The sequence below is a fragment of the Silurus meridionalis genome, chromosome 17, assembly GCF_014805685.1.
Source record: "Silurus meridionalis isolate SWU-2019-XX chromosome 17, ASM1480568v1, whole genome shotgun sequence".
Lineage (NCBI taxonomy): Eukaryota > Metazoa > Chordata > Actinopteri > Siluriformes > Siluridae > Silurus > Silurus meridionalis.
Window position 1 is genome coordinate 23,489,154 of NC_060900.1, and position 20,975 is coordinate 23,510,128.

General features: G+C 40.4%; 1 protein-coding gene across 1 annotated transcript; it reads left to right on the forward strand.

Annotated features, from left to right (window-relative positions):
• The first annotated feature begins 804 nt into the window (after positions 1 to 804).
• dennd2c (DENN/MADD domain containing 2C) lies at positions 805 to 19,562 on the forward strand. Its single transcript, XM_046870826.1, has 19 exons — positions 805 to 1,278; positions 4,195 to 5,354; positions 6,923 to 7,047; positions 8,154 to 8,269; positions 8,487 to 8,645; positions 10,818 to 10,896; positions 10,994 to 11,041; positions 11,796 to 11,983; positions 12,086 to 12,195; positions 12,448 to 12,517; positions 12,667 to 12,744; positions 12,922 to 13,062; positions 14,052 to 14,200; positions 14,309 to 14,486; positions 14,942 to 14,983; positions 16,688 to 16,796; positions 17,798 to 18,040; positions 18,716 to 18,802; positions 18,889 to 19,562. The coding sequence occupies exons 2-19, from the start codon at positions 4,432 to 4,434 to the stop codon at positions 18,918 to 18,920; spliced, it is 2,877 nt and encodes a 958-aa protein (XP_046726782.1). The 5' UTR covers positions 805 to 1,278; positions 4,195 to 4,431; the 3' UTR covers positions 18,921 to 19,562.
• Positions 19,563 to 20,975: the final 1,413 nt, after the last annotated feature.

Consider the following 20,975-nt stretch of genomic DNA (forward strand, 5'->3'; position numbering starts at 1 on the left):
ACCTGATCATAAGTATAGTATGGGATTTTTAAGAATTGCATTCCACATTTAGTCCCAATTTGCTCCACTCTTCTGGGAAGATGTTCTACTGGATATTTGTGTTCATCAGCCACGAGGGTATTACAAAAGACAGGTACTGATGTAGGTGAGGAGACCTGGGGTGCAGTCAGGTGTTCAGTAGGGATGAGATCAGATCTCAATAGCAGACCACTCAAGATCTTCCTCTCCAAAGCATGTAAAGCAGATCTTAACAGTTCTGGAACAGTTTTGGGTTTCCATGTTCGAGTGAATGCAAAATTGTATTATAGCGCATCTAAAGACGTCCTCGACAATTGTGTGCCTTCAGCTTTGTGGTAACAGTTTGGAAAGTACCACATATTGCAGGAAATGGTAGGTGACTCAATACTTTGGGCAATCTAGTGCAAGTCTTGGAGATATTTAATCAAAAACTAGCATGGTACAAAGTCTAAATTTACATTTTAACTGGTTTGGTATCTATAGAAAGGAAGTGCCTCATAACTTTAAGAATATTTTGGAGTTTATAGTGGAAAATGTGATCCTCTGATGGAAAAGCAGGTCATTTGTGGATGTTATTTAGGAGTTCATTGTTGAAAACCTTCATCAATTCTAATAAAAGAAATGACTAATGATGTCGTGTTTGATTTTTTCTTTTTTTTTTTTTGAGGGATATTTTTGCTTCTTGAGATATATTTCCTTCCTAAGATCTAATTTTCTTCCCGAAAGTAGCATATTGTTATAATTCAGTGCATTTCCCGTTTAGATCAGCAGGAGAGGATGAAGTGTTGTATGGTCGCAGCCCAGCTGCTCATCCACCACAGGAAAGTTTCCTCAGATGGCAGTGTGACAGCAGGACACGGAGCTCACAGGATTAACTCCGAAACTCCTAGTCTGGTTTTATTTATAAAACATTTTTTTATTTTTATTATTTGGTACAACTTTACTGAAGGAATGAAATTCGCGTCTTCCGGAACCTTTTTCTTTCCTCTCACCGAGAAGGACATGAATAGGAATGAATAGGAGGGAGCTAACAGGCTAATTAGCTTGCGTTAGCTCGCTTTTCCATCTCAACTTTCAACCACGTTTAGACGGTTTTTATCGTCGTTTATCTCTTGAGGAAAAAAAATTACATTTCATACAAGAAAACGAGACGCCTGGGAGAAGGTTTTTTTTTTTTTTTTTTAACACATAAAAACCCTCATGAAAATGTGGAGCCGTAAAGAAATCGCTTTTTGTCACTGGTATGAAACTCAACGTGAGGTGAGTGTTGGTGTAAATAACAACAATAATAATAATAATAACAATAATAATGCATCTTTTATTATCTTAACTTTCATACGATACAAACTTGATTATTCAGATGTTCATAAATTATCCAACCGATGCTTGTTTATGAACTGAAGTTATAAGGTAATAAAATTGTTATTTATGTCTGAGATTTCAGTATGTCAGTCTCTGTGTCAGGGAGTTGTTGAGAGATATTGTCTATTGGAAAAAATAATAATAATTTTAATGCATATTATCCACTTAGAGATGACTTTTTATACCAGCAATGAAGTAAATTCAAGCTTGGTGCATGTCTAACATCTAAACAGCTTAGGAGCATCTCCTGAACATCTCATACCCACCCTCCATGGCAAGTCCCCTCATGTAAACTTCACCTGAAGCCACTTTCGGCGCCTCCTGTCAGCCTCGTTTAGGACGATGTGGGATAATTGAGGGTTGTATGTCTCATTTTCTTCTCTCGTGGAGGTGTAGCTCCATCTCCTAAAAGCAGTCATTTGGAGCTGTGTTGTGTTATGGGTAAGCAGGTGGCTCAGACAACAAAGCGACTCCTTTATCCCGGCTCTGAGACGGCCGTTTTATCTTCAACCACTCGGCTTCATCCCTCTCCCGCAAATGAAAGCTTTCAGGTTTTTCCTTTTCCCACTCACCTCTGTTTCTCATCCCGGCAGAAGGAATAAAAGGTCGAACACGTGGACCGTTTTTCTTTAGAACGAAATCCGTAGATGCATCCTGTGAGTTGCCTCGTGTTGTTATTCCGCCTTCCTTCCTTATTAAAAGCTTTGTCTCTGTAAGGATCGGGGATGGGTGGGATGGCATGGGTCTGAAGCCCATCCCGGGAACACTGTGAACCCCGTCTGGGATGCCGATCCGTCGCATACACATGTTCACACATTCATTGACACCTTAGCATATGATGGCACAATTCTGCCATCAGACATGTTTTTGGGCAGCGAGTCGAAATTGGAGAACCCAGAAGAAACCCATGCAACTTGAGGAATGGAACACGGGTGGGAACTTGAACTCAGGGCGACTATTAAAGGGGGAAACCCTTACGCTCATCATGTGCCGTGTAGTGTTCTGGTGTCAGGGAGGACTAATCATTCTTCTTAAATGTGTGATGTGACGTCTGTTACGCACTACTGCCTGAGGTCAGGACAATCATGAAGCACATCTGAACACCAGCACAAGTAGCTCTTATGTGAACACTACCAGGTGTTTTCCTTCTGCATGAGAACAGATAAAATAGAGCTTTTATACCGAGCTTGAAAGCGAGGCGGTGGTCAACCTACGCGTTTTTTTTTTATTCTTGCTCTCGGAAACAATGAGAGTCTACAAAAACAAACTACAAAATGCCATAATCTATTTTATCCCCTGGGTAATATATGGCAGATGGCGTTTATCGTGTGTGTGTGTAAGGCATCGATGCTATGCTTGTATCAAAATCAAATCCTCCTACAGCTCGTGCTTCATCTCTACATCCAAGAGCTGAGTAATTAAGGGAAAAGTTTGAGTAATGAACATGGAATCTCAGATTGTTGGAATGTGCCAAGCTTCGTTGTCATCAAATTATGCTTTGGGTTTTTCTTCTTCTAAACAGTTCACACAGCCTGGAAAAAGCACAGTCTTACTTACTCTTCAGAAGAAACCAAAAACATTTGATGGAGTGTTTTAAGAAAACCAGAGAGAAATGAATTATACTGAGTCATGTGGTTTGTTTGCACCAAAATGACATTGTTTGTGACCCCGCAGCCAAAATCTTGTGGGCCAGAATATGCAAGAGCTATAAAACTCAGCCTGCAGAATCAGACTGCATCCAGTTTTAAATACCCCACACCCCACTAAAACAAAAAATGACAAACCATCATTATGGACTTTCTGCTGATCCTTGTTTCCTGCATCTCAGGAACAGGGGGATATCTTCCAGCAAAACAGACAGACTCACGCACACACACACACACGCTTACATGCGCACACAAGTGGGTCATTCAGGTTGATGTGGTGGTGATCCAGGGGGCAGGATTTTGGCTCTGATCTTGCACGGATTCCAGCACATAATTATTTTAGGTCAAAGCCCCATATGTGTCCATGTTGCTACAAGAATGTAGCACGTACAAATAATCATCATTACAATAAGACTGAGACGCTCGGCACCGAAGAATTCCATCGCGTCTTTCTGCACGAGCGCTTTTTAGTTTCCTCGGCGCAATGTGCAACGTGTCCAATGCACTTTGGCTGTGGATGAGGCGCTTGCGTTACTGCTGCCAGGTTCCATCCCAGCGTCAGCAAAGGCCGGAGAAACAGATTCCCTGAAAGTATTTCATGTGGTCTTTACTTGCGTTCAGCTTGTTCCACAGACATCGGCTTACTAACGTACGTGAAAGGGCGCATATTTGATCCTTTTTTTTTTTTTTTTTGGATTGAAAATGCCTGAGGGTCCTTAAAAGGCTGCTCTTGTGCCCTGACAAAAGGCTGTCTATTTTGTGAGTATGGATGTAAAAATGCTTGAAATGCCTGTCCTCTTTTCATGCAACGCTGAAAGAGGGTCTAGTGAAATTGAATTACATTATTCTCAAGTGCGTTAATGCACGGTGGTACTTGGGGACACCCTGATTGAGAGGGAAATGCGACATGGTGTGGGAGGAAGAGAAGGTTTGATGGGCCTCTGCTGATGACCTGCACAATGCCTACAGTTCCTGTCGTTGTCTCTGTCCTTCTCTGTTTTTGATTATTTTTGGCCATGGTGCTGACCTTGACAAAGAAAGTCCTTTGCTGCTTCCTCTCTTTATACTATATCTATGCAATGTCATTGGCATGCAGCCAATCTTGTCTATTGTTTGGACTTGGTTTAGCTTCTTGCATTTTAATGTTTTTTTATGTCTACTTTTGTAGGAGGTGGTTTGATTGAATAATGCTGCGGGAAATGAGCATTGGAAGCATCAATGTATATGACTACCAAGCAGCAAAAGTGAACCCTGTTAACTTGTCCTGAGGGTGAAAAGATTCATCTGAATAGATTCGCCATTTTGCTGAGTACTTTATCCTGTCCAACAATGGCGGACAGATGCATGCGCTTCCTGCAGTGATGTCTGTGCAGTGAGTACTGGCTTGCTTTGTAGTCTGCTTGCTATGCTGGCCCTGGGAGTGGACTATGACAAACCAGGAGGACGAGGTGGAGGAAGAAGTGCAGGTGCTGCATGCCAGTTGCCTGTTTCAGGGAGAGCGTTGGCACGGGAGTCCGGCGTCGGTATCAAGCAAAAGATCTCTCAGTGGGAGGGTTTCAGCCAGCAGGAGGACTCGCACGGGGGGAGGCCCAATGCCCAGAACACCCCTGCCTCACACCCTCCTTCTGGGGACATGAGACCTTGCATTCCCGTGGACAATAAAAGTGATGGACTGCGTGGAAAAACAAGCCCGGCTAAAGCCAAAATCCTGGGTTTGGATTTCAGTGAAAACCAAACCATGCACAGACCGTTTACAGCGGGACGGAAATCCGAACCCGAGCACAACCAACCACTTTTATACGAGGGTATAACTTCGACTCCCAGGACTAAGTCTTCACCAGGCCTGACCCGAGCACAACATCCTGTAAACAAACGGGATGCTTCAAAGCAGACAATCCATTACAGTGCCATTGACCATGTCACTGCCGAGGATACGGGATTGCTGCACAAAGGTGACGAAGACCCCGATGACTCGCTGCCTCCTGGGAATTTCTACACCTCTCGGGGCTTTTGGAGGCGACTGGAGGGCGAGGATTCTCCTTGGAAGAATGAGAAGGAATCCTCACCCGTGTCTAAGCATCTTATCTCGGTGGGTGCTGAAATGACCCGGCAGAATCCCAACACACCACCACCTAAACCACAACGCACATTCCAGTACCAAGGAGCCAACAACACATCTACGAATTTAACGCAACGGGAAAAGACGAATTCTCCCCTGAGCCTATCACAGCAGCTCAGAAAGCGTGATGTCATGCGCCCACCCAGTGTCCCGCCTCCACCATTTCCTGTCGCCACTGGAAACGGCATTTCAAGAAACAGAAAAAACAGGTGAGTGAATGAAAAACTTGTGTGTGTTTCAAAGATGCATTCCTTAAACAAGGATTTTATAGGTTGGTGTGCATCAAGTAAGGAATTAAACAAGATGATGGAGGAAAAAAATGACAAATATCATGACAACAGCACAAGTCTTTTCCCAGCAAGCAGTTTGTCATATTTGTTTTTTGAGCCAAATAGAAAATAAAGCTACCACACTATTGTCTTTATTTGTCTCATTAAAACGTATTTTCTTTAAATAAAATACACTGGATGCATCTAAATATTTTCTACAAACATACTTTGCATTTATCTTTTATTGTCTTTTGAGGGTCATTTAGGAATCGTGTTTAAAAACCTAATGCTACTAATCTTAAAATGAACGACTGATTGAATGGAAGACTGTATTTGCTGTAAAACTTAAATGATAATAATAAAAAACAAAGTAAAAATAACTAGCAAGAGCCAGTTTAATATATTACGACACAGCATTTTTAACTGATCTCTGTTCAAACACGAAAGACTTTCGTCTTCATGTCCCCACCCTTTTACATGTTTTGGGTCTTGATTTGATTGGCATCTCCTGCTAGGAGGGGGCTTCTCTGTCTCTGTTTAATCTCTAGTGTAACAAATTATCTTCTTTCTTTATTATAGATCTAATGACAGAAAGGCTTTTTATGATGCTGGAAATTTCTACTAAAAGTTTTAAAAGACACAGTTTGCCTTGTTTGTGGTTAGGCAACGGATCAGATGTCTGCTAATCAAATATCCAGATTCTTACTTCGTTCAAGGCTGGCGATATGGTCATGAAATCACATTTTCCAATTTTGCGTGTGCATCAAGATGTTGGGAATTCCACAGGCTTGTTGTCAAGTAAACAGTCTGTATGTGTCTTTTTTTTTTTTTTAAATATTGGCCCTCAAACTCAATTTAACACCTTATCCAAATGATTACATTGAGGTGAAGTGTGCATGTGAGATGAAAAGAGTGAAACCTGGCCCGTGCGTTCCGCTTCTGACATCCTCCCCGTCAGTTTCGCTTCTTTGCTCGTCAAAGCTTAGGAGCTAGAAGCGGGAGAGGGTGAGATGTGTTCTGTGAAGTCAGGTTTTCTCTGTGAGAGTCTGAGCCTATTGTCTCTATTTGGCCTACTTCTGCCTCAGCCAATCGTCCAAAGGTCACATGAGGCATTTTTATTACATTTTCACATGATTTTGTTTATAAATCCTTTTTTTTTTTACATTACAGTATAAACTTCTTGTTTTTTTTTTATCTGGGCATATGGTTTATGTTTCCATCTGTTCTGTAACGCATTCCCAATAACAGCTGTAATTCGACATGGAGGCAGGATGTCACCTGCCCCAATTATCACACTTCCTCTGACCTCAAGAAACCTTGCTATTGTTATACTTAATTTGTGAGCTTACACACACACACACACACACACACACACACACACACACACACACTAAGAGAACTGTGTACTATTAAGTCCGATTGTTGATTGTACTGACAGACACATAGTCAAAGATCAGAAGTTGCACTAAAGGCTGATTTCACACGTGATGTGCCGTGTCACTCGACAGGAAATCATTCGAATTCGAGGACGTGGTCCATTGGACGGCTCAGCAGGGGTCCAGAGAGACGGAGTCACGCCGCTCGGGGCTGTACCACACCCGATCACAAGACAGCGTTTACGAAGACATCATCTGTGAGTCTTTGACTTGGAACAAGAGGAAGCCAAACACATGCGTAACCGAAAAGCTATGATGATGAAACACAGAGTGCGAAATGACAGGTTTTTGGACAAGGCTGCGACAGAACAGCTGCAGCTAAGCAAATGTTAAACACACAGTCCGGAGGCAAGCTAGGAAATCTGCCATTTGAGAGACCAGTTAACACTTTAGGGAACACAGAATAAGCACCGAGAGCCCGAAACATCATCAGATTTGACAGAATGTTTAATCGTAAAGTGTGTTTAACAGATGGTTCAGTTCACACTAATAACAAGCTTATGATCGGATTTTGCCCGCTACAGGGCTACTCAAGCGGTCAGCTAAACAGCACACTATGGTAACGGGATCCAGTTGTCAGAAATTTTGATCAAACTGAAGGACTGTGATCTATAAACTGTTATTCCTTTATTATATTTTCAAAAACAAAGTGTGCCCTATGGTGTGTAGCCTAAAGGACTTCCAAATAAACATTTTGCCTACCAAAGGAAGCAACCTGAGAGTGGATTCATTAGCAGTAAATATCATGGAATTAAAAATTACATAATGGATCAAATAACGGAATAACGGTTACCATGCCTTCGTGGATTGTTACTAGGCCAAATAAATCTCGTCTCGTAGGAAAAACTCATAACAATCATAAACCAAATCCAATGTAATTTGTTATTCTGGAAACAATAACATATTAGGAGGAGTACATTCATATAAACATGAGTTTTGCAGTTTACGCTGCTGTTGAAGAAAATGTGTCAAGACTTTCTGACCAATCAGAATGAAGAATTCAACTGCTACTAGGAAACGTCTCTAAACTAATATCTTTACTAATTGTTAAGAGACTTTTAACTGACTTATGTAAGATGTTTTATCCCTCGTACTAGGAATATACAGTATGTAAAACCAACGAATTTTTACCAGATTATTGTAGAGTTTATCAGATTAAATTTTTTTTGTACAGATTAACACTAAATGTCTAAGAACGTTTTCAAATCTTGAAAGCTTTGCACATTTACTCCACAATAAGCACCCCGTGACAAGTGTGTCTCATGATGGTAAATTCTTGCGTGTCTCAACTCTTCCTGTGCAGCGGACGTGTTAAGGGAGAACCCATATGAAGACATCAAAGTGTCTCCGATGTGTCTTCCTATCATGCGGTCCCGAAACTGGACCATTGCTCAGAGATGGACGCCGTGCTCTCCGAAGGTGACCATCAGTATCTACTTCAAGTTCTCCAATATCCCAAAACAGATATTTGAGTCTGATACTAGAACAAATCGGGCATCTGAAACCAACAGACCTGACCGCAATGTATTTCTGCAGTATTTCTGGTGTGACTGTACAGATTTGAATGGCAATCAGTAGTGTTTTGTCGGCCAGTTTCCCTTTTTTTGACTTCCTCTGTGTTTTTCTCGCACTGTAGTTGCCGCAGAAACCCCTCACATTACAAGCCGATGCTGACAGGCTACACGAGGCCTACAAGCAGACTGCGACGCCACAGCTCCAAACGTCAAACGTGAACACGCCTAAGCCATCAGCAACAAAGCAGGCTACTGCCTACAGAACACCGCGGCAGCCTCATGTAATCCCACATGCCAAAACCTGATTCTCCGGTTGTTCTATAACATTATATCCGTGCTTCAGAAGGTCAGAGTAATGATGAGCAAAAAAAAAAAAGTCTAGGATTAAAAAAACAAAACAATAAATGAGCAGGAATGTTGTGGGAAGTGATGAGGAAATGCATGGAGGAGGCAGGAAACACCCTTTATGGAGCGGAAACAGGGAGCGTTTATCATCTGTCACATGTGGCTCTTACTAGTGACTTTTGACTAACTAGCTTTTAATGGACATATGTTCAGGTTGGATAGAGTCAGTCTTGAACAGCTGCTGACAGCTGATACATTCAGAGGGATTCTTATTCGAATGGTCTAATTGGTGAGCTTGGGGCGGTTTAAGCACACTGAAACACATGAAGCTAATGGAGGGAAGCTGCGCTCCTGATGTTAGAGAGGCGAGGGTAGAGGTAAGAGCCACTCTTGCATATTCCTCACGTGTTTACTCTACTCGAAGAGGATAAGAGCTAGATATTTCCATTAAATCGAAGGAAATCATCATTATAAAAGTTCACCAACTCAACTGTCAAAAAACGCTTGATAGATTTGGTACTTTAATTCGATTGGCTAATTTATGTTCAACTGCGTGATAAACCCCTCAGTATAGTCTCGTGACTACATCACCACTGGGGACGGTTGCTAGTTTATTATATATTTTATAGTAGATATTTTATATTTATATCTAATTGTTTATTCAAATTAGGCGTCCACAACCACCGGGCCATGGGTCATTTGGAACTGGGCTGCCCAGAATGAACAAACTTTTATTTATATTAATAATAATAATAAAATATTTATTTAATTTCAATTTTATTGACTTTCACAATCTGCAGGTTTTATTGTTAAAAAATGGCCATTTGTGCCTTGATTTAGTAGCTTTTTTTCCTACACATCGATAAATTAAGCTTTAATTCTGCATTATGGTGAGTTGAGTTACATTTTCATTAGACACCGATCAGGTATAACATTATTAGCAGTGACATGAATAACACTGATTGTCTTTTCATCATGGCACCTGTTAGTGGTTGGATATATTTATTAGGCAGCAATTGAGCATTTTGTCCTCAAAGTTGACGTGTTAGAAGCAGGAAAAATGGGGCGAGCATAGGGATTTGAGTTTGACAAGGGCCGTCTAGACGAGGTCAGAGCATCTCTAAAACTGCAGATCTTGTGGGATGTTCCTGGTCTGCAGTGCTCAGTATCTATTAAAAGTGCTCCAAGGAAAGAACAGTGGTGAACCGGCGACCGGAAGGAATGAGGGAAGTCTGGCCCGGTGATCCGATCCAGCAGACGAGCTCCTGTAGTTCAAATTGCTGCAGAAGTAAATACTGTTAATGCTCAACAGGTCAGAACTGGTTTGATCTGAAGAAATCTTCACTTGAGTTTAATTGGCTAAAAATATCTCAAAATTTAATACCAACAATTAGACAGACATTTGGGAATGATAAAGTTTGAGCTACATTGACTAGAATCATAGAAATGGAGTCTCATCTCTAAAAGCATGAAATGATCTAAAGTTAGACCTCACTTTATAAATATCGCTGACTGAAGAAGGTATTTGTTTACTTCCTTGAAATGCAAATGTGTGTGGGACTCGCTCCTTCAGTACAGATGTGAAAGTATGTTCATAAATAATGTTTTTTTTATCACCTGGTTTATCTCAGTATGTACTTTGGTAATTAAATTGGCTAATTACTTTGGTAATGGCATGCATTGTGTTTAGCTTGAGGTTCTATACACCAATGCTTGAGGTCTACATTTGGATGATAAACTACATTTCATTTGTAATGCATGCTCAATTCATCTAGTTATTCATTATGACTAAAAAAGGACTGAGTTTTATCAGAGGAAGAGCAGAAGACGTTTCTCTCCCACTACTTCCTACTCAGCTGTCACATTGTCTATAGTGCAAGGTTGGTTCAGTGGCATGTTCCCCTATAAAAAAAATAATAATAAAAAAAACTTGCCCAACTTGTTTCCTCTCCTGCAGTATAAACTAAAAAAGAAAAGAAAAAGACACCCTTTTAATTACATGTCCCAGTTCACATTCATTTCATTCTCTGCATATTTAATATTTAATAAGTTGGTTAAGCCGTAGATGAAAACCTTGTAACCTTGTGACCTGTATGCTTATTGTGCAGTATGTGAGCAGGATCGAGGAGATCTTCCAGGCCAAGAGAGGCAAAAAGAGAGTGAAAAGCCAGACAAGTGCCAGCAAAGGTACAACCGTGATGCTCACATATTAGTAATTTCACACGCTACCTATTTTTGCATTGAGGAAACGCATCATTCTTTTTCTGTCTTTCTTGTTGTGCAGAGGAATTGAGTGGAACAGAAAGCGATCCAGAGGAGAGCACTAAAAAAGGTTTGCTACTTCGTCCAAGTTGCGGGCATCCGAAAGTCGAATTATTTTCTTACTCAGAACTAAAACGACTTTCAAATGAATTTCGATTCCGCTGATTCAACTGTAGAGTGGAGAAAGTGCAAAGCTAAGCTGAGGGGTTTTGGGCTTGATTCCAGGAACCTGAGACACATTTCCACCAGATGAAAGAGCCAATTTCAGTTCACTGTAGTAGTTCCAACTATTTTTTTAGTTCCTGCTCCAGATCAGGTGTATATTTTTTTTTTTTTGCAAACCAGGGGTTATTGGGTTTAGAGCTTGACATATTGAAAATCATTCAGGGTTTCAGAAAAGACTGGCATTAAATGAAGTGTTTTAAACCCTTGGAGAAATTGGAGATGTGGCAGGACTGGTGAAGCAGAACTTTTTAATATTGCTAATATACCAATTTGGGAGAGATTGTGGGGGGGGGGGGGTCCCTTGTACAGTGCATCCAGAACGTATTCACAAAACTTCATTTTTTCCACATTCTGTTATGTTACAACGTTATTCCAAAATGGATTAAATTAATTATTTCCCTCAAAACGAAAAAGATGCTTAAAAAAGAAATCCCATGTACATAAGCATAAACAGCCGTTGCCATGACACTCAAAAAGTGAATCGCTGTGAATACTTTTCAGATGCCCTGTAGATCTCTGAAGGAATAATTGTTCTAATTATAATCATTTGCCCTGATTACAAATATCCTGTGTTTATTTTTAATCCGTGTTCGGATCAGGTGGCTCCCAGCGCTTGGTCTATGTGCAGTCCACTTTAAAGAGGAGGCCAGGGTATCGCACCCTGGAGAGAGATCTCATCCAGCTGCAGCAGCAACAACTCTTCCAGCTGTTCGTTGTGGTGTCCCTTAGAAAACGCTCCCCCGGAAATGCGTATTACCCAGAGATCACACAACAGTTCCCAACTAAGGTACGGAACCAGTGGAGAGCGTTGATATGTGATTACAGCAAACAACACAGGATTTGAGGTGTACGGTCAACATAAACGTGCTCTACTAAATATCGTGTGCAGTTTGAGAAGACTTCCCGGATGTCTCGTGAGACCGAGGACCGGTTGAAAGCCATTCCTAACTTCTGCTTCCCTGATGCTCAGGACTGGAGACCATCTGCAGATATCAACAGGTTGGATTGCAAACCGCATTTCCGCCTTGCTTCTGACTCATGTTTTTAAAGTTTGGCCAAGTTGCTGAGTCACACAACACTCAAAAACAAGCTTGTAACTTAGTCAGTGTTTCTTCTGACCAGGCCCATAATGGTTTGTTCTTCAAAATGACTCACTTTTTTTTATGGCGCCGTAAAAACATATCGTAGAGTTCTGAGCCGAGTTCCTCAGCAGTGCTTAGATCTGAATCAACTGTTGTTCCTCTCCCATAGTGAAACCTTTTCATTCGTTCTGACCGGAGAAGACGGGACGCGATGGTTCGGTTATTGTCGGAAAATCTTGGTGAGTTGGAGCAATGACACACGCCGTCAGCAGGAACATAATGAATACGTGTGATGGAATATTAATAGGTTGTGTAGGGGTTCGCTGCCATTCTGCGGAGTCATTGTCACTTTGATATGTGTGTGTTGGTTTGCCTCTGTGTCCTGCAGCCCTCCGGAAAGGGGAAGAGGCTGCCTGAGGTTCACTGCATCATCAGCAGGCTTGGTTGCTTCAACTTGTTTTCAAAGGTCAGGGGAATTTCCAGTGTTTTTCTCAAGACTGAATTCTGGGTTGAAAACTGACTTGATCTTTAAAAATAAATAAATAAATAAATAAAAACAACCATGCAGGAGGAATTAAACACTTCACCATGTCTAGGTCATGTGACAACAAAAGTTAATAGAAATACATGTCCGCATGTGCAGATCCTAGAGGAGGTGGAGAGGAGAAGAGAGATCTCTCCTGCTCTCGTCCACCCATTCATGCGCAGCGTCATGGAGGCTCCGTTTCCTGCTCCAGGACGCACCATCACTGTGAAGAGCTTTCTGCCCGGCTCTGGCAACGAGGTGAGGTTGTCCTCTGTGTATCATTCTGCAGATATGACCATAATGCCATAGCATTATAATCTCACTATAGTGGTATAACCAAATAATGAAAGATTGATTTGCCTTCCAATTAAATACATTTAAGTTACTGCAGTCTTTTATTAAACTTTGTTCTGTTTAAATCATGCCTTAAAAGCGTGTTTATTAAAAACAGCCAAGTCTTGTGTCACAAAACCAGTCTGGCAGCAGATCAGGGGGAAAAAAACCAAAACAATAAACTTGCTCTTTGTCTTTATATATTTTTTTGGTCACACGGATTTTAGAGATCTGTATTTCATAAAGCTACATTAGCGCAAGAGACGTGTTCAAACGAGTACAACTTTTTATAAAATCAGGTCAACCTTTTTTTTTTTTTTTTGTGCATAAACCGGTTTTAAAGCTTTGTTTTCCCACAATGCCACAACCTTAAGGTCAGAAGATTTTTAACTGTTATTGTTTTTGTCTCAGCACATCAGCCAACTCTGTGAAAATATCTGAATTCTGGTCAATGGTCCACTTGCTTAGTGTTTAAGCTGGAAGTGATACAGATCCTGTTTCTGATATTAATATAAAAGGTCGAAGTGCCATAACTTTTGCTGCCTGAATTGATTTCTATGGGACGTTCTAGAAACATCCAATGTTAAAAATGAAAATGTTTAAAATGTTCCTCTAATGCTCTTGTACTTTAAGCACAGAAACACAGAGACAAATTAGAGCATTGGTTCATCCTGGTTTTATTTATTTATTTATTTATTTTTAGACATGTTAAGGGTCATAGCACATCCAAAGCCTGTGAAAAAAACAGGGCTTGAAGTGGAAATACCAGGCACACACATTATTCACACATTCTTTGATGCTTAGGGGCCATTTTAAAGTAGTCACTCCACCTTTTCTTGGACCCTGAATCTGTGGTTCATCAGCTCAAGTTGTGCCTGTTCTACTGTTCTACTGACTTTTTTCCCTCTATGTAGGAGCTGACTCTATGTCGGCCGGTGGACTCACGACTGGAGCACGTGGAGTTTGAGACCCTGCTGCGGTGTCTGAGCGTGAGCAGGCTGCTGCAGGTTTTCGCCTCACTGTTGCTGGAGAGGAGAGTCATCTTCATCGCAGATAAACTCGGGTATGGTGCGGTAGGATCTGATTTTGGTTGGGTTTACCATTTGAAGGATTATTACACAAGAATGAGCAGTCGCAGTAAGATTCTCTCTCTCTCTCTTTTTCCTCCCAGCACCTTGTCTCAGTGTGCACACTCAGCACTTGCTCTCCTCTACCCTTTCACATGGCAGCACACCTTTGTGCCCGTGCTACCTGCTAACATGCTGGACATTAGCTGCTCTCCAACTCCCTTTGTCATGGGAGCGTTGTCTCCGTCCCTCGACCAGCTGTTGGATTTGCCCATTGAGGAGGTCGGTCACTTCAAACTAACCGTTTTACAGAAAAAGTCGGAAGTTGTATAGTACTGAAATTTGTCCTGATCAAATATTCACATTGTGGTGCATCAGTGCAAAACCAGATGTGGTCTTTGAATTCATTTAATGAAATGTGAGTTCGTGTTTCACTTATTGTAAAATCTGAATATTTCAGACTTCGTTAAACCGATAAAATGTCTTTTGTTTGTATTTACTGTAAAAAAAAAAAAAGACTTTTATCTATAATTATTTCATGGAAATATGTTTTAGGTTTTGAGATTTATGCAAACAATATATGATGTGAATTATATATAAATGAATATGATATGATTCTTGTATCCGTACTTTAAAAGGCTTCTGATCATTAGGTAACAATTTGTGTTATTAAGGCATGACAGAATAATCATATTCAGCCAATACAAGTGAACCAGTTAATATTACTCTCCTTTCAGGTGCTCATTGTGGACCTGTGTGCGGACAAGTTCGTTGTGCAGGTAAGTGTTGTATTGTAGCCACTTTTCCAGTAAAGAGGTGTGTGTGTGTGTGTGTGTGTGTGTGTGTGTGTGTTTGTGTGTATACTGTTTTTAAAAAGGTGTGGATCTTTTATGTAAGACTGGAGTGATCTGAGGATCAAGCCCAGGCCTGTGTTATTAATTATTTGCATTCAAACAAATGACGTTTCTGGATTTGGATGTTCTCGGTTCTAAAATGTTTGAACTGAGTGAGAAGGAATAAAACGCAGCAGGACGTGCTGTTCCAATTTTACCAATGAAGGTGTGGTACAGCATGAAATAGTGTTATTCTCACCACATGGAAGTGTTTCATTTTTCCACAGCTATTTGCTATTAATGGTCTATATATTTATACTGTGTGTACAATTATAAAAACCAATCAAATTTAATTTGTCACATAAACAAACATACAGAGTACGACATGCAGTGAAATGCTTTTTACGACGGTCCTTCATATATTTTATATAGTTTATATATTTTTATTTATCAACTATATAAAATATATGAAGAGAGATGTGAAAGAAAATTGTATATACAAGGATGCGTATGACCGTAAAACACTAAAATTGAAGGTGATTGATGTGATTTGTCCTTAAAGTGACCATATGCAGCATGGTGTAGTATAAAGTGCACTGTGCTGTGCAAGTCCAGAGTTTAAGTGACAGTCCAGAGATTAAAGTTTTATAGTGCAAAAAAAGGTGTGCAGAAAAACTATACATAGTTACGGAGTGTAAAACAAATTATAACTTATGATCAAGTCAAATCTTTTATTGTCATTCCAACCATATTCAGTGCAGTACACAGTGAAACAACTCAACATTCCCCCAGGACCAAAGACAAATAAGAAAACTACAGTGACACTGTAGCACTGAGCAGTACAGTACAAAAGGTTTGTGCAAACAGCAATACAGAGAAGTGGTGGCTCAGTGGTTAGAATGTTGGACGATTGATCAGAAGGTCATTGGTTCAAATCCCAGCTCCATCCAGCGGCCACTGCTTAACAAGACCCTTAACCCCCCACTGCTCAGCTGTATAAATGAGATAATTGTAAGACATGCTGGATAAGGGCGTCTGCCAAATGCCACGAATATAACTGTACACACTAAACAGTTGTTCATGTATTCTTTATAATAAAGCAATAAGCCACTTGTAACACAGAGTTCAAACTCCCTCTGTTAAGAGATTAGGTACTAGATTAGATCATATTACTATTAAAGGAATAGTTTTAGCTCTCGACACAAGTTCACATTTTGTGCATGAATCAGTCTATGGGCAGTATCCACCATTTAAACAGCACGTTGTTACTATAGAAATGAATTCAGTATGACAACAGTATTTATTTAAAAGTGTGAGATGTCAGAACTGCCATTATAGAACATTACTCAACACCTCCTGACCAATCAGAATCGGTACTACGATGTTGCTCCTGTACGGACACATCTGTTGCAGTTACAGTAACTTTGCTGTACTGTTAGATAATTTTTATGCACGTTTTACAGGACTAATAATTTCCAGAGTGCATCTCTACTTTTACTCAAGTACATGGTTTGTGTATTTGGTCCACCACTGGTTATGTGGTACTTGAGTAATAGTAGAGATGCACTCTGGACATGTTTCTGCTTATTTCTTCTTCTTTTACTGTTATCTTCTGCATCTCATGCTTGAATATTTCTGCATGTCTGCCAGATGGGAGATGAGGACTGCATCCTCCCCAGTAAGCTTCAGGCAGCCCTGCAGGAAGTCCTGGACTGTCGGGAGGAGATGCTGGAGCACAGTAAAAACGACAGGAAGGGAGGTCAGTGCAAACATTTGGCACGTGTTTAAACAGATGAACATACAAAAGCAATGCACATTTTTTGTACATTTTTTAACGGTGTGGCCTGAACCTTCTGTATTTAATGATTTATACATTTTATAAATCATAAAAGACCCCACGCTCATTGCATGAATAATCTCAGTCAGACTGCTGAGTAAGGATTTTTTTAAAAGCTGGACAAAACCTGATTAATGCACAACAGCTGCTTTCAACATTTAATGAATTTTTTATTTTTTTAATTGTAAATCATAATGCGCACAGATGATTTATCTGGCAGTAATGGTACCAGAAAGCCACAGATGAACAGCTGGTAAATTTCTGCATCTAATTAGACTAGCTTTTCACCTTTTTGATAATGAAATTGAATTCATTTCCACACTATTTTCAATTCAATTTCATTTTATTTGTATAGCGCTTTTTACAATGGACATGTTTTGTCAAAGCAGCTTTACACAGATAAAGCAGTACTAAGGGTATATAAAAGAATGTGTACGTTTATTTCCTATAAGTTAGTTTCTTATAATTGTTTATCCCTTATGAGCGAGCCAGTGGCAGGGAAAAACTCCATGAGATGGTATGAGGAAGAAACCTTAAAAGGAAACCCATCCTCATCTGGGTTGCACCGAATGTTCATTCAAATGACAAAATGTTCACTTGCTGTCTAGTTAATAATGTTATAATGTCATAATGCTACACCTGGTGTGCGATGGAGGGAAGGAGGGAAGGATGGAAGCTATCCGAAGTTAAATCTCAAAATCCAAGGAACACATTACAACGTAATTTGCTGACTAGTGCTAAAATCTATCTGACCATTATCTCCACACTTTATTTATAATTTTTTTGTAGAAATGACCCAAATATGGATTTTTTTAATAATTTTATATTTTTCCTTCAGTTGTATAGTGAAAAGAAAGTGTGGTTTGTTCATCACATAATTCTGCTCGGTATATAATATTTGACTTCTGCCTCCGTGCGTGTAGAGGAGTGCAGCCTGAGTGCGCTGGTGTCCGAGACGTTTGTGAGATTCTTCGTGGAGCTGGTGGGCCATTACCCGCAACACATCCACGAGACGGGATACAACGGCGTCCGCGAGCTCAACAGAGACACTTTCAGAAAGTCACATCCGTCCCGAGGCGTCCGTCAGTTCCTCCAGCTGTTTATGGACACGCAGATGTTCGCCGGCTTCATCCAGGACCGAGAGCTCCGCAAGGGCGGAGTCAAGGGTGAGCGAAGACGATGGCGTATACATAACACATGATCGTCGCACTTGTGTCTTTATATACAATATAGTTTCAAAAATCATATTTGATCCAAAAAAAAAAAGTTTACATTTTGTTTCATGTAGAACAGAGCGTGGATTTATGAGAACGGAAGCTGTATGTTTTAGTTGTGCAGGAACTGAAAAGTGCACGTACAGCTTTGTTTCCTGGTGTCAGCTTTTAAATGGTTTACAGGAACTAAGGCACAAAACAATAATTGTTAGGAAAATAGAGGGGAAATTGACGTTTCAGAAAATTCCAATAAGTCTATACTTCCACAGTGTGAGATGATTAATGGCAAATTATGCATAATTGTAGGTAAAGTCAGGTAGTGATGTAGGTGAGGTGAGGAGGCCTGGAGTGCTGTCAGAGTTTACATTCATCTCTGAGGTGTTCAGTAAGGTTGATGTCCGAGCTCTATAGCAGGAGATTTCCCAGATCTCCCAGGCCTACAGTCTTTCTCTTCTTTTGAATAACCATAATACTTTTAACAATATGGTGTACAAGTGATACGAACTTGGTCCCTTTGAGAAGTAGTATATAGAGCGATAGTTATTTACCTACACAGGCCACGAATGGGAACAATTAAACGATTCTCTCTCTCTCTCTCTCTCTCTCTCTCTCTCTCTCTCTTCACAGGCCTGTTTGAAGTAAGAACAGCAGAATATCTCTCCTCCTTTCCTGAGCCTGAACCCAGCGGTGTCAACAAATTTCTCAAGGGTCTCGGTAAAGCCTCTTGGTTCACCTCTGCCAAAAAAGGGAATCGTTTGTATTCTGAGTTTGCTCACTGTGACGGTCTGTTGTGCTTTCAGGGAACAAAATGAAGTTCTTACAGAAAAAGTGACGGATTGCCTAAGCAGAGGAGGAAAAAAGCCTAATGTGGCGTGCAGGGTGAGTTTGAGCGCTGAGAGGAGAGCTGTGAGTCACCGCACCGATCGTTTGCCTCAGAGAAAAACCCGACTGGCTGGGTGGAGACGAGATCGAGCCTGGACCGGGGTGGTTTCGCCCTGACAGGAACGCCTGTGCGATGCTTAAAAGATGGTAAAAAAAAAAGGAAATGGAGTATTATGATTATTCAAAAGAAGAGAAAGACTGTAGGCCTGGGAGAAAAGTGTTGTGGTTAAAGCTGTTTGTTTTAAGAGTAAAGGATCAGTCGGAAAAGTATTTTTATTTTTTTACACTTTCCAGATTGGAAAGTAGTATTTCAAATTAAATGCACCTGAAATCAAGAAATGGTTTTCCATTTTTTTTCAGAGCTGATGTATTTATACGTGTAATAATAATATTAATACCTCTGAGGCACACTGATTTGCTTCTTTCTGTCTGTAATTTTACCTTTTTTTCCATTCTTTTTTTTTAAGCGTTTGTGAATAAAGTGTACAAAAAATGTTTTAGATGCTTTACATGTTATAGAGGTTTACATGCATAATAACCAGAAAGTGTTTTGCCCTGTGTTCAAATAAATGACCTTTGCTGAAAACTGAAACATTTTGTTGTGGTCTGTCTTTTCTATCCTTCCTTCTGTCAGTCTGTCTTATCTATCCGTATGTCTGTCTATACATTTCTATACATCTAGCTGTCTGTGTTCCTTCTATCTGTCTCCGTCTAGCTTTCTATCTACCCCTTTAATTGTCTGTTTGTTTGTCTGTCTGTCTGTTCGTGTGTGAGTCTGTCTATATCTTTATTTATCCATCTGTCTCGTCTATCTATCCATTTATTCATCTGTGTCACTCTATCTGTCATCTGTGTTTTATCTATCTGTCTATCCATCTGTGTCTGCAGCTGTATATCCATCTATCTCTTTAGCTGTCTGTCTATTTATCTCTGTTTATTTGTTTGTCTGTGTGTCTGATAACTGAAGCGAGACTTACCGTAACTAAATTAATTATCAGGAGGTGCAAAGAAATGTCCAGTAGCTAATTTAACTGATATACTGTTAGATTTTATTATGCCCAAACAAAACTTCATTCTAGGAGAGGTTTCCCATGCAATCTATGATGCCTGTGATGCCTTTTCTAATCAGGAAAGAATCACACAGCATGGCGCATATGTTCTTCTTCAGTTTAATGCAGATAACAGACAAGTGTATATATACACACTGGAGAAAAACCTGAGCTAAAACTGTTCCTGATTGGGTAAGAAGACGACATAACCAGAGATGTGTAAGTAGATAAAGACTTCCTGTATACCTTACATACTCACATCGTAAAGACCCTATAGACACTGAACAGATCATCTAAACACTAACATATAGTCATCAAGCTAAACCATATGATATCTGCTACATCTCTATGGTTGCGCAGATGCAGTAACGTCAGATCTGGTGTTATGTGCTAAAATGCTCCCCTGCCACAGACTGCCCCCACTTATCTCATAATTATGAGACATTAAGACTAGTGAGGAGAGTGTATTGAGAAGGTGGAGGGAGTATTTTGAGCAGCTGATGAATGAGGAAAATGAGAGAGAGAGAAGGTTGCATGATGTGGAGTTAGTGAAGCAGGAAGTGGATAGGATTAGTAAGGAGGAAGTGAGAGCAGCTATTAGAAGAATGAAGAGTGGAAAGTAGGTTGGACCAGATGACATACCGGTAGACGCATGGAGATGTTTAGGAGAGATGGCAGTGGAGTTTTTAACCAGATTGTTCTGGAAGGTGAGACGATGCCTGAGGAATGGAGAAGGAGTGTGCTGGTACCGATCTTTAAGCATAAGGGAGATGTGCAGACCTGCAGTAACTACAGGGGAATTAAGATGATCAGTCACACCATGAAGTTATGGGAAAGAGTGGTGGAAGCCAGGCTAAGAGAAGAGGTGACCATCTGTGAGCAACAGTATGGTTACATGCCGAGGAAGAGGACCACAGATGCATTATTTGCTTTGAGAATGTTAATGGAGAAGTATA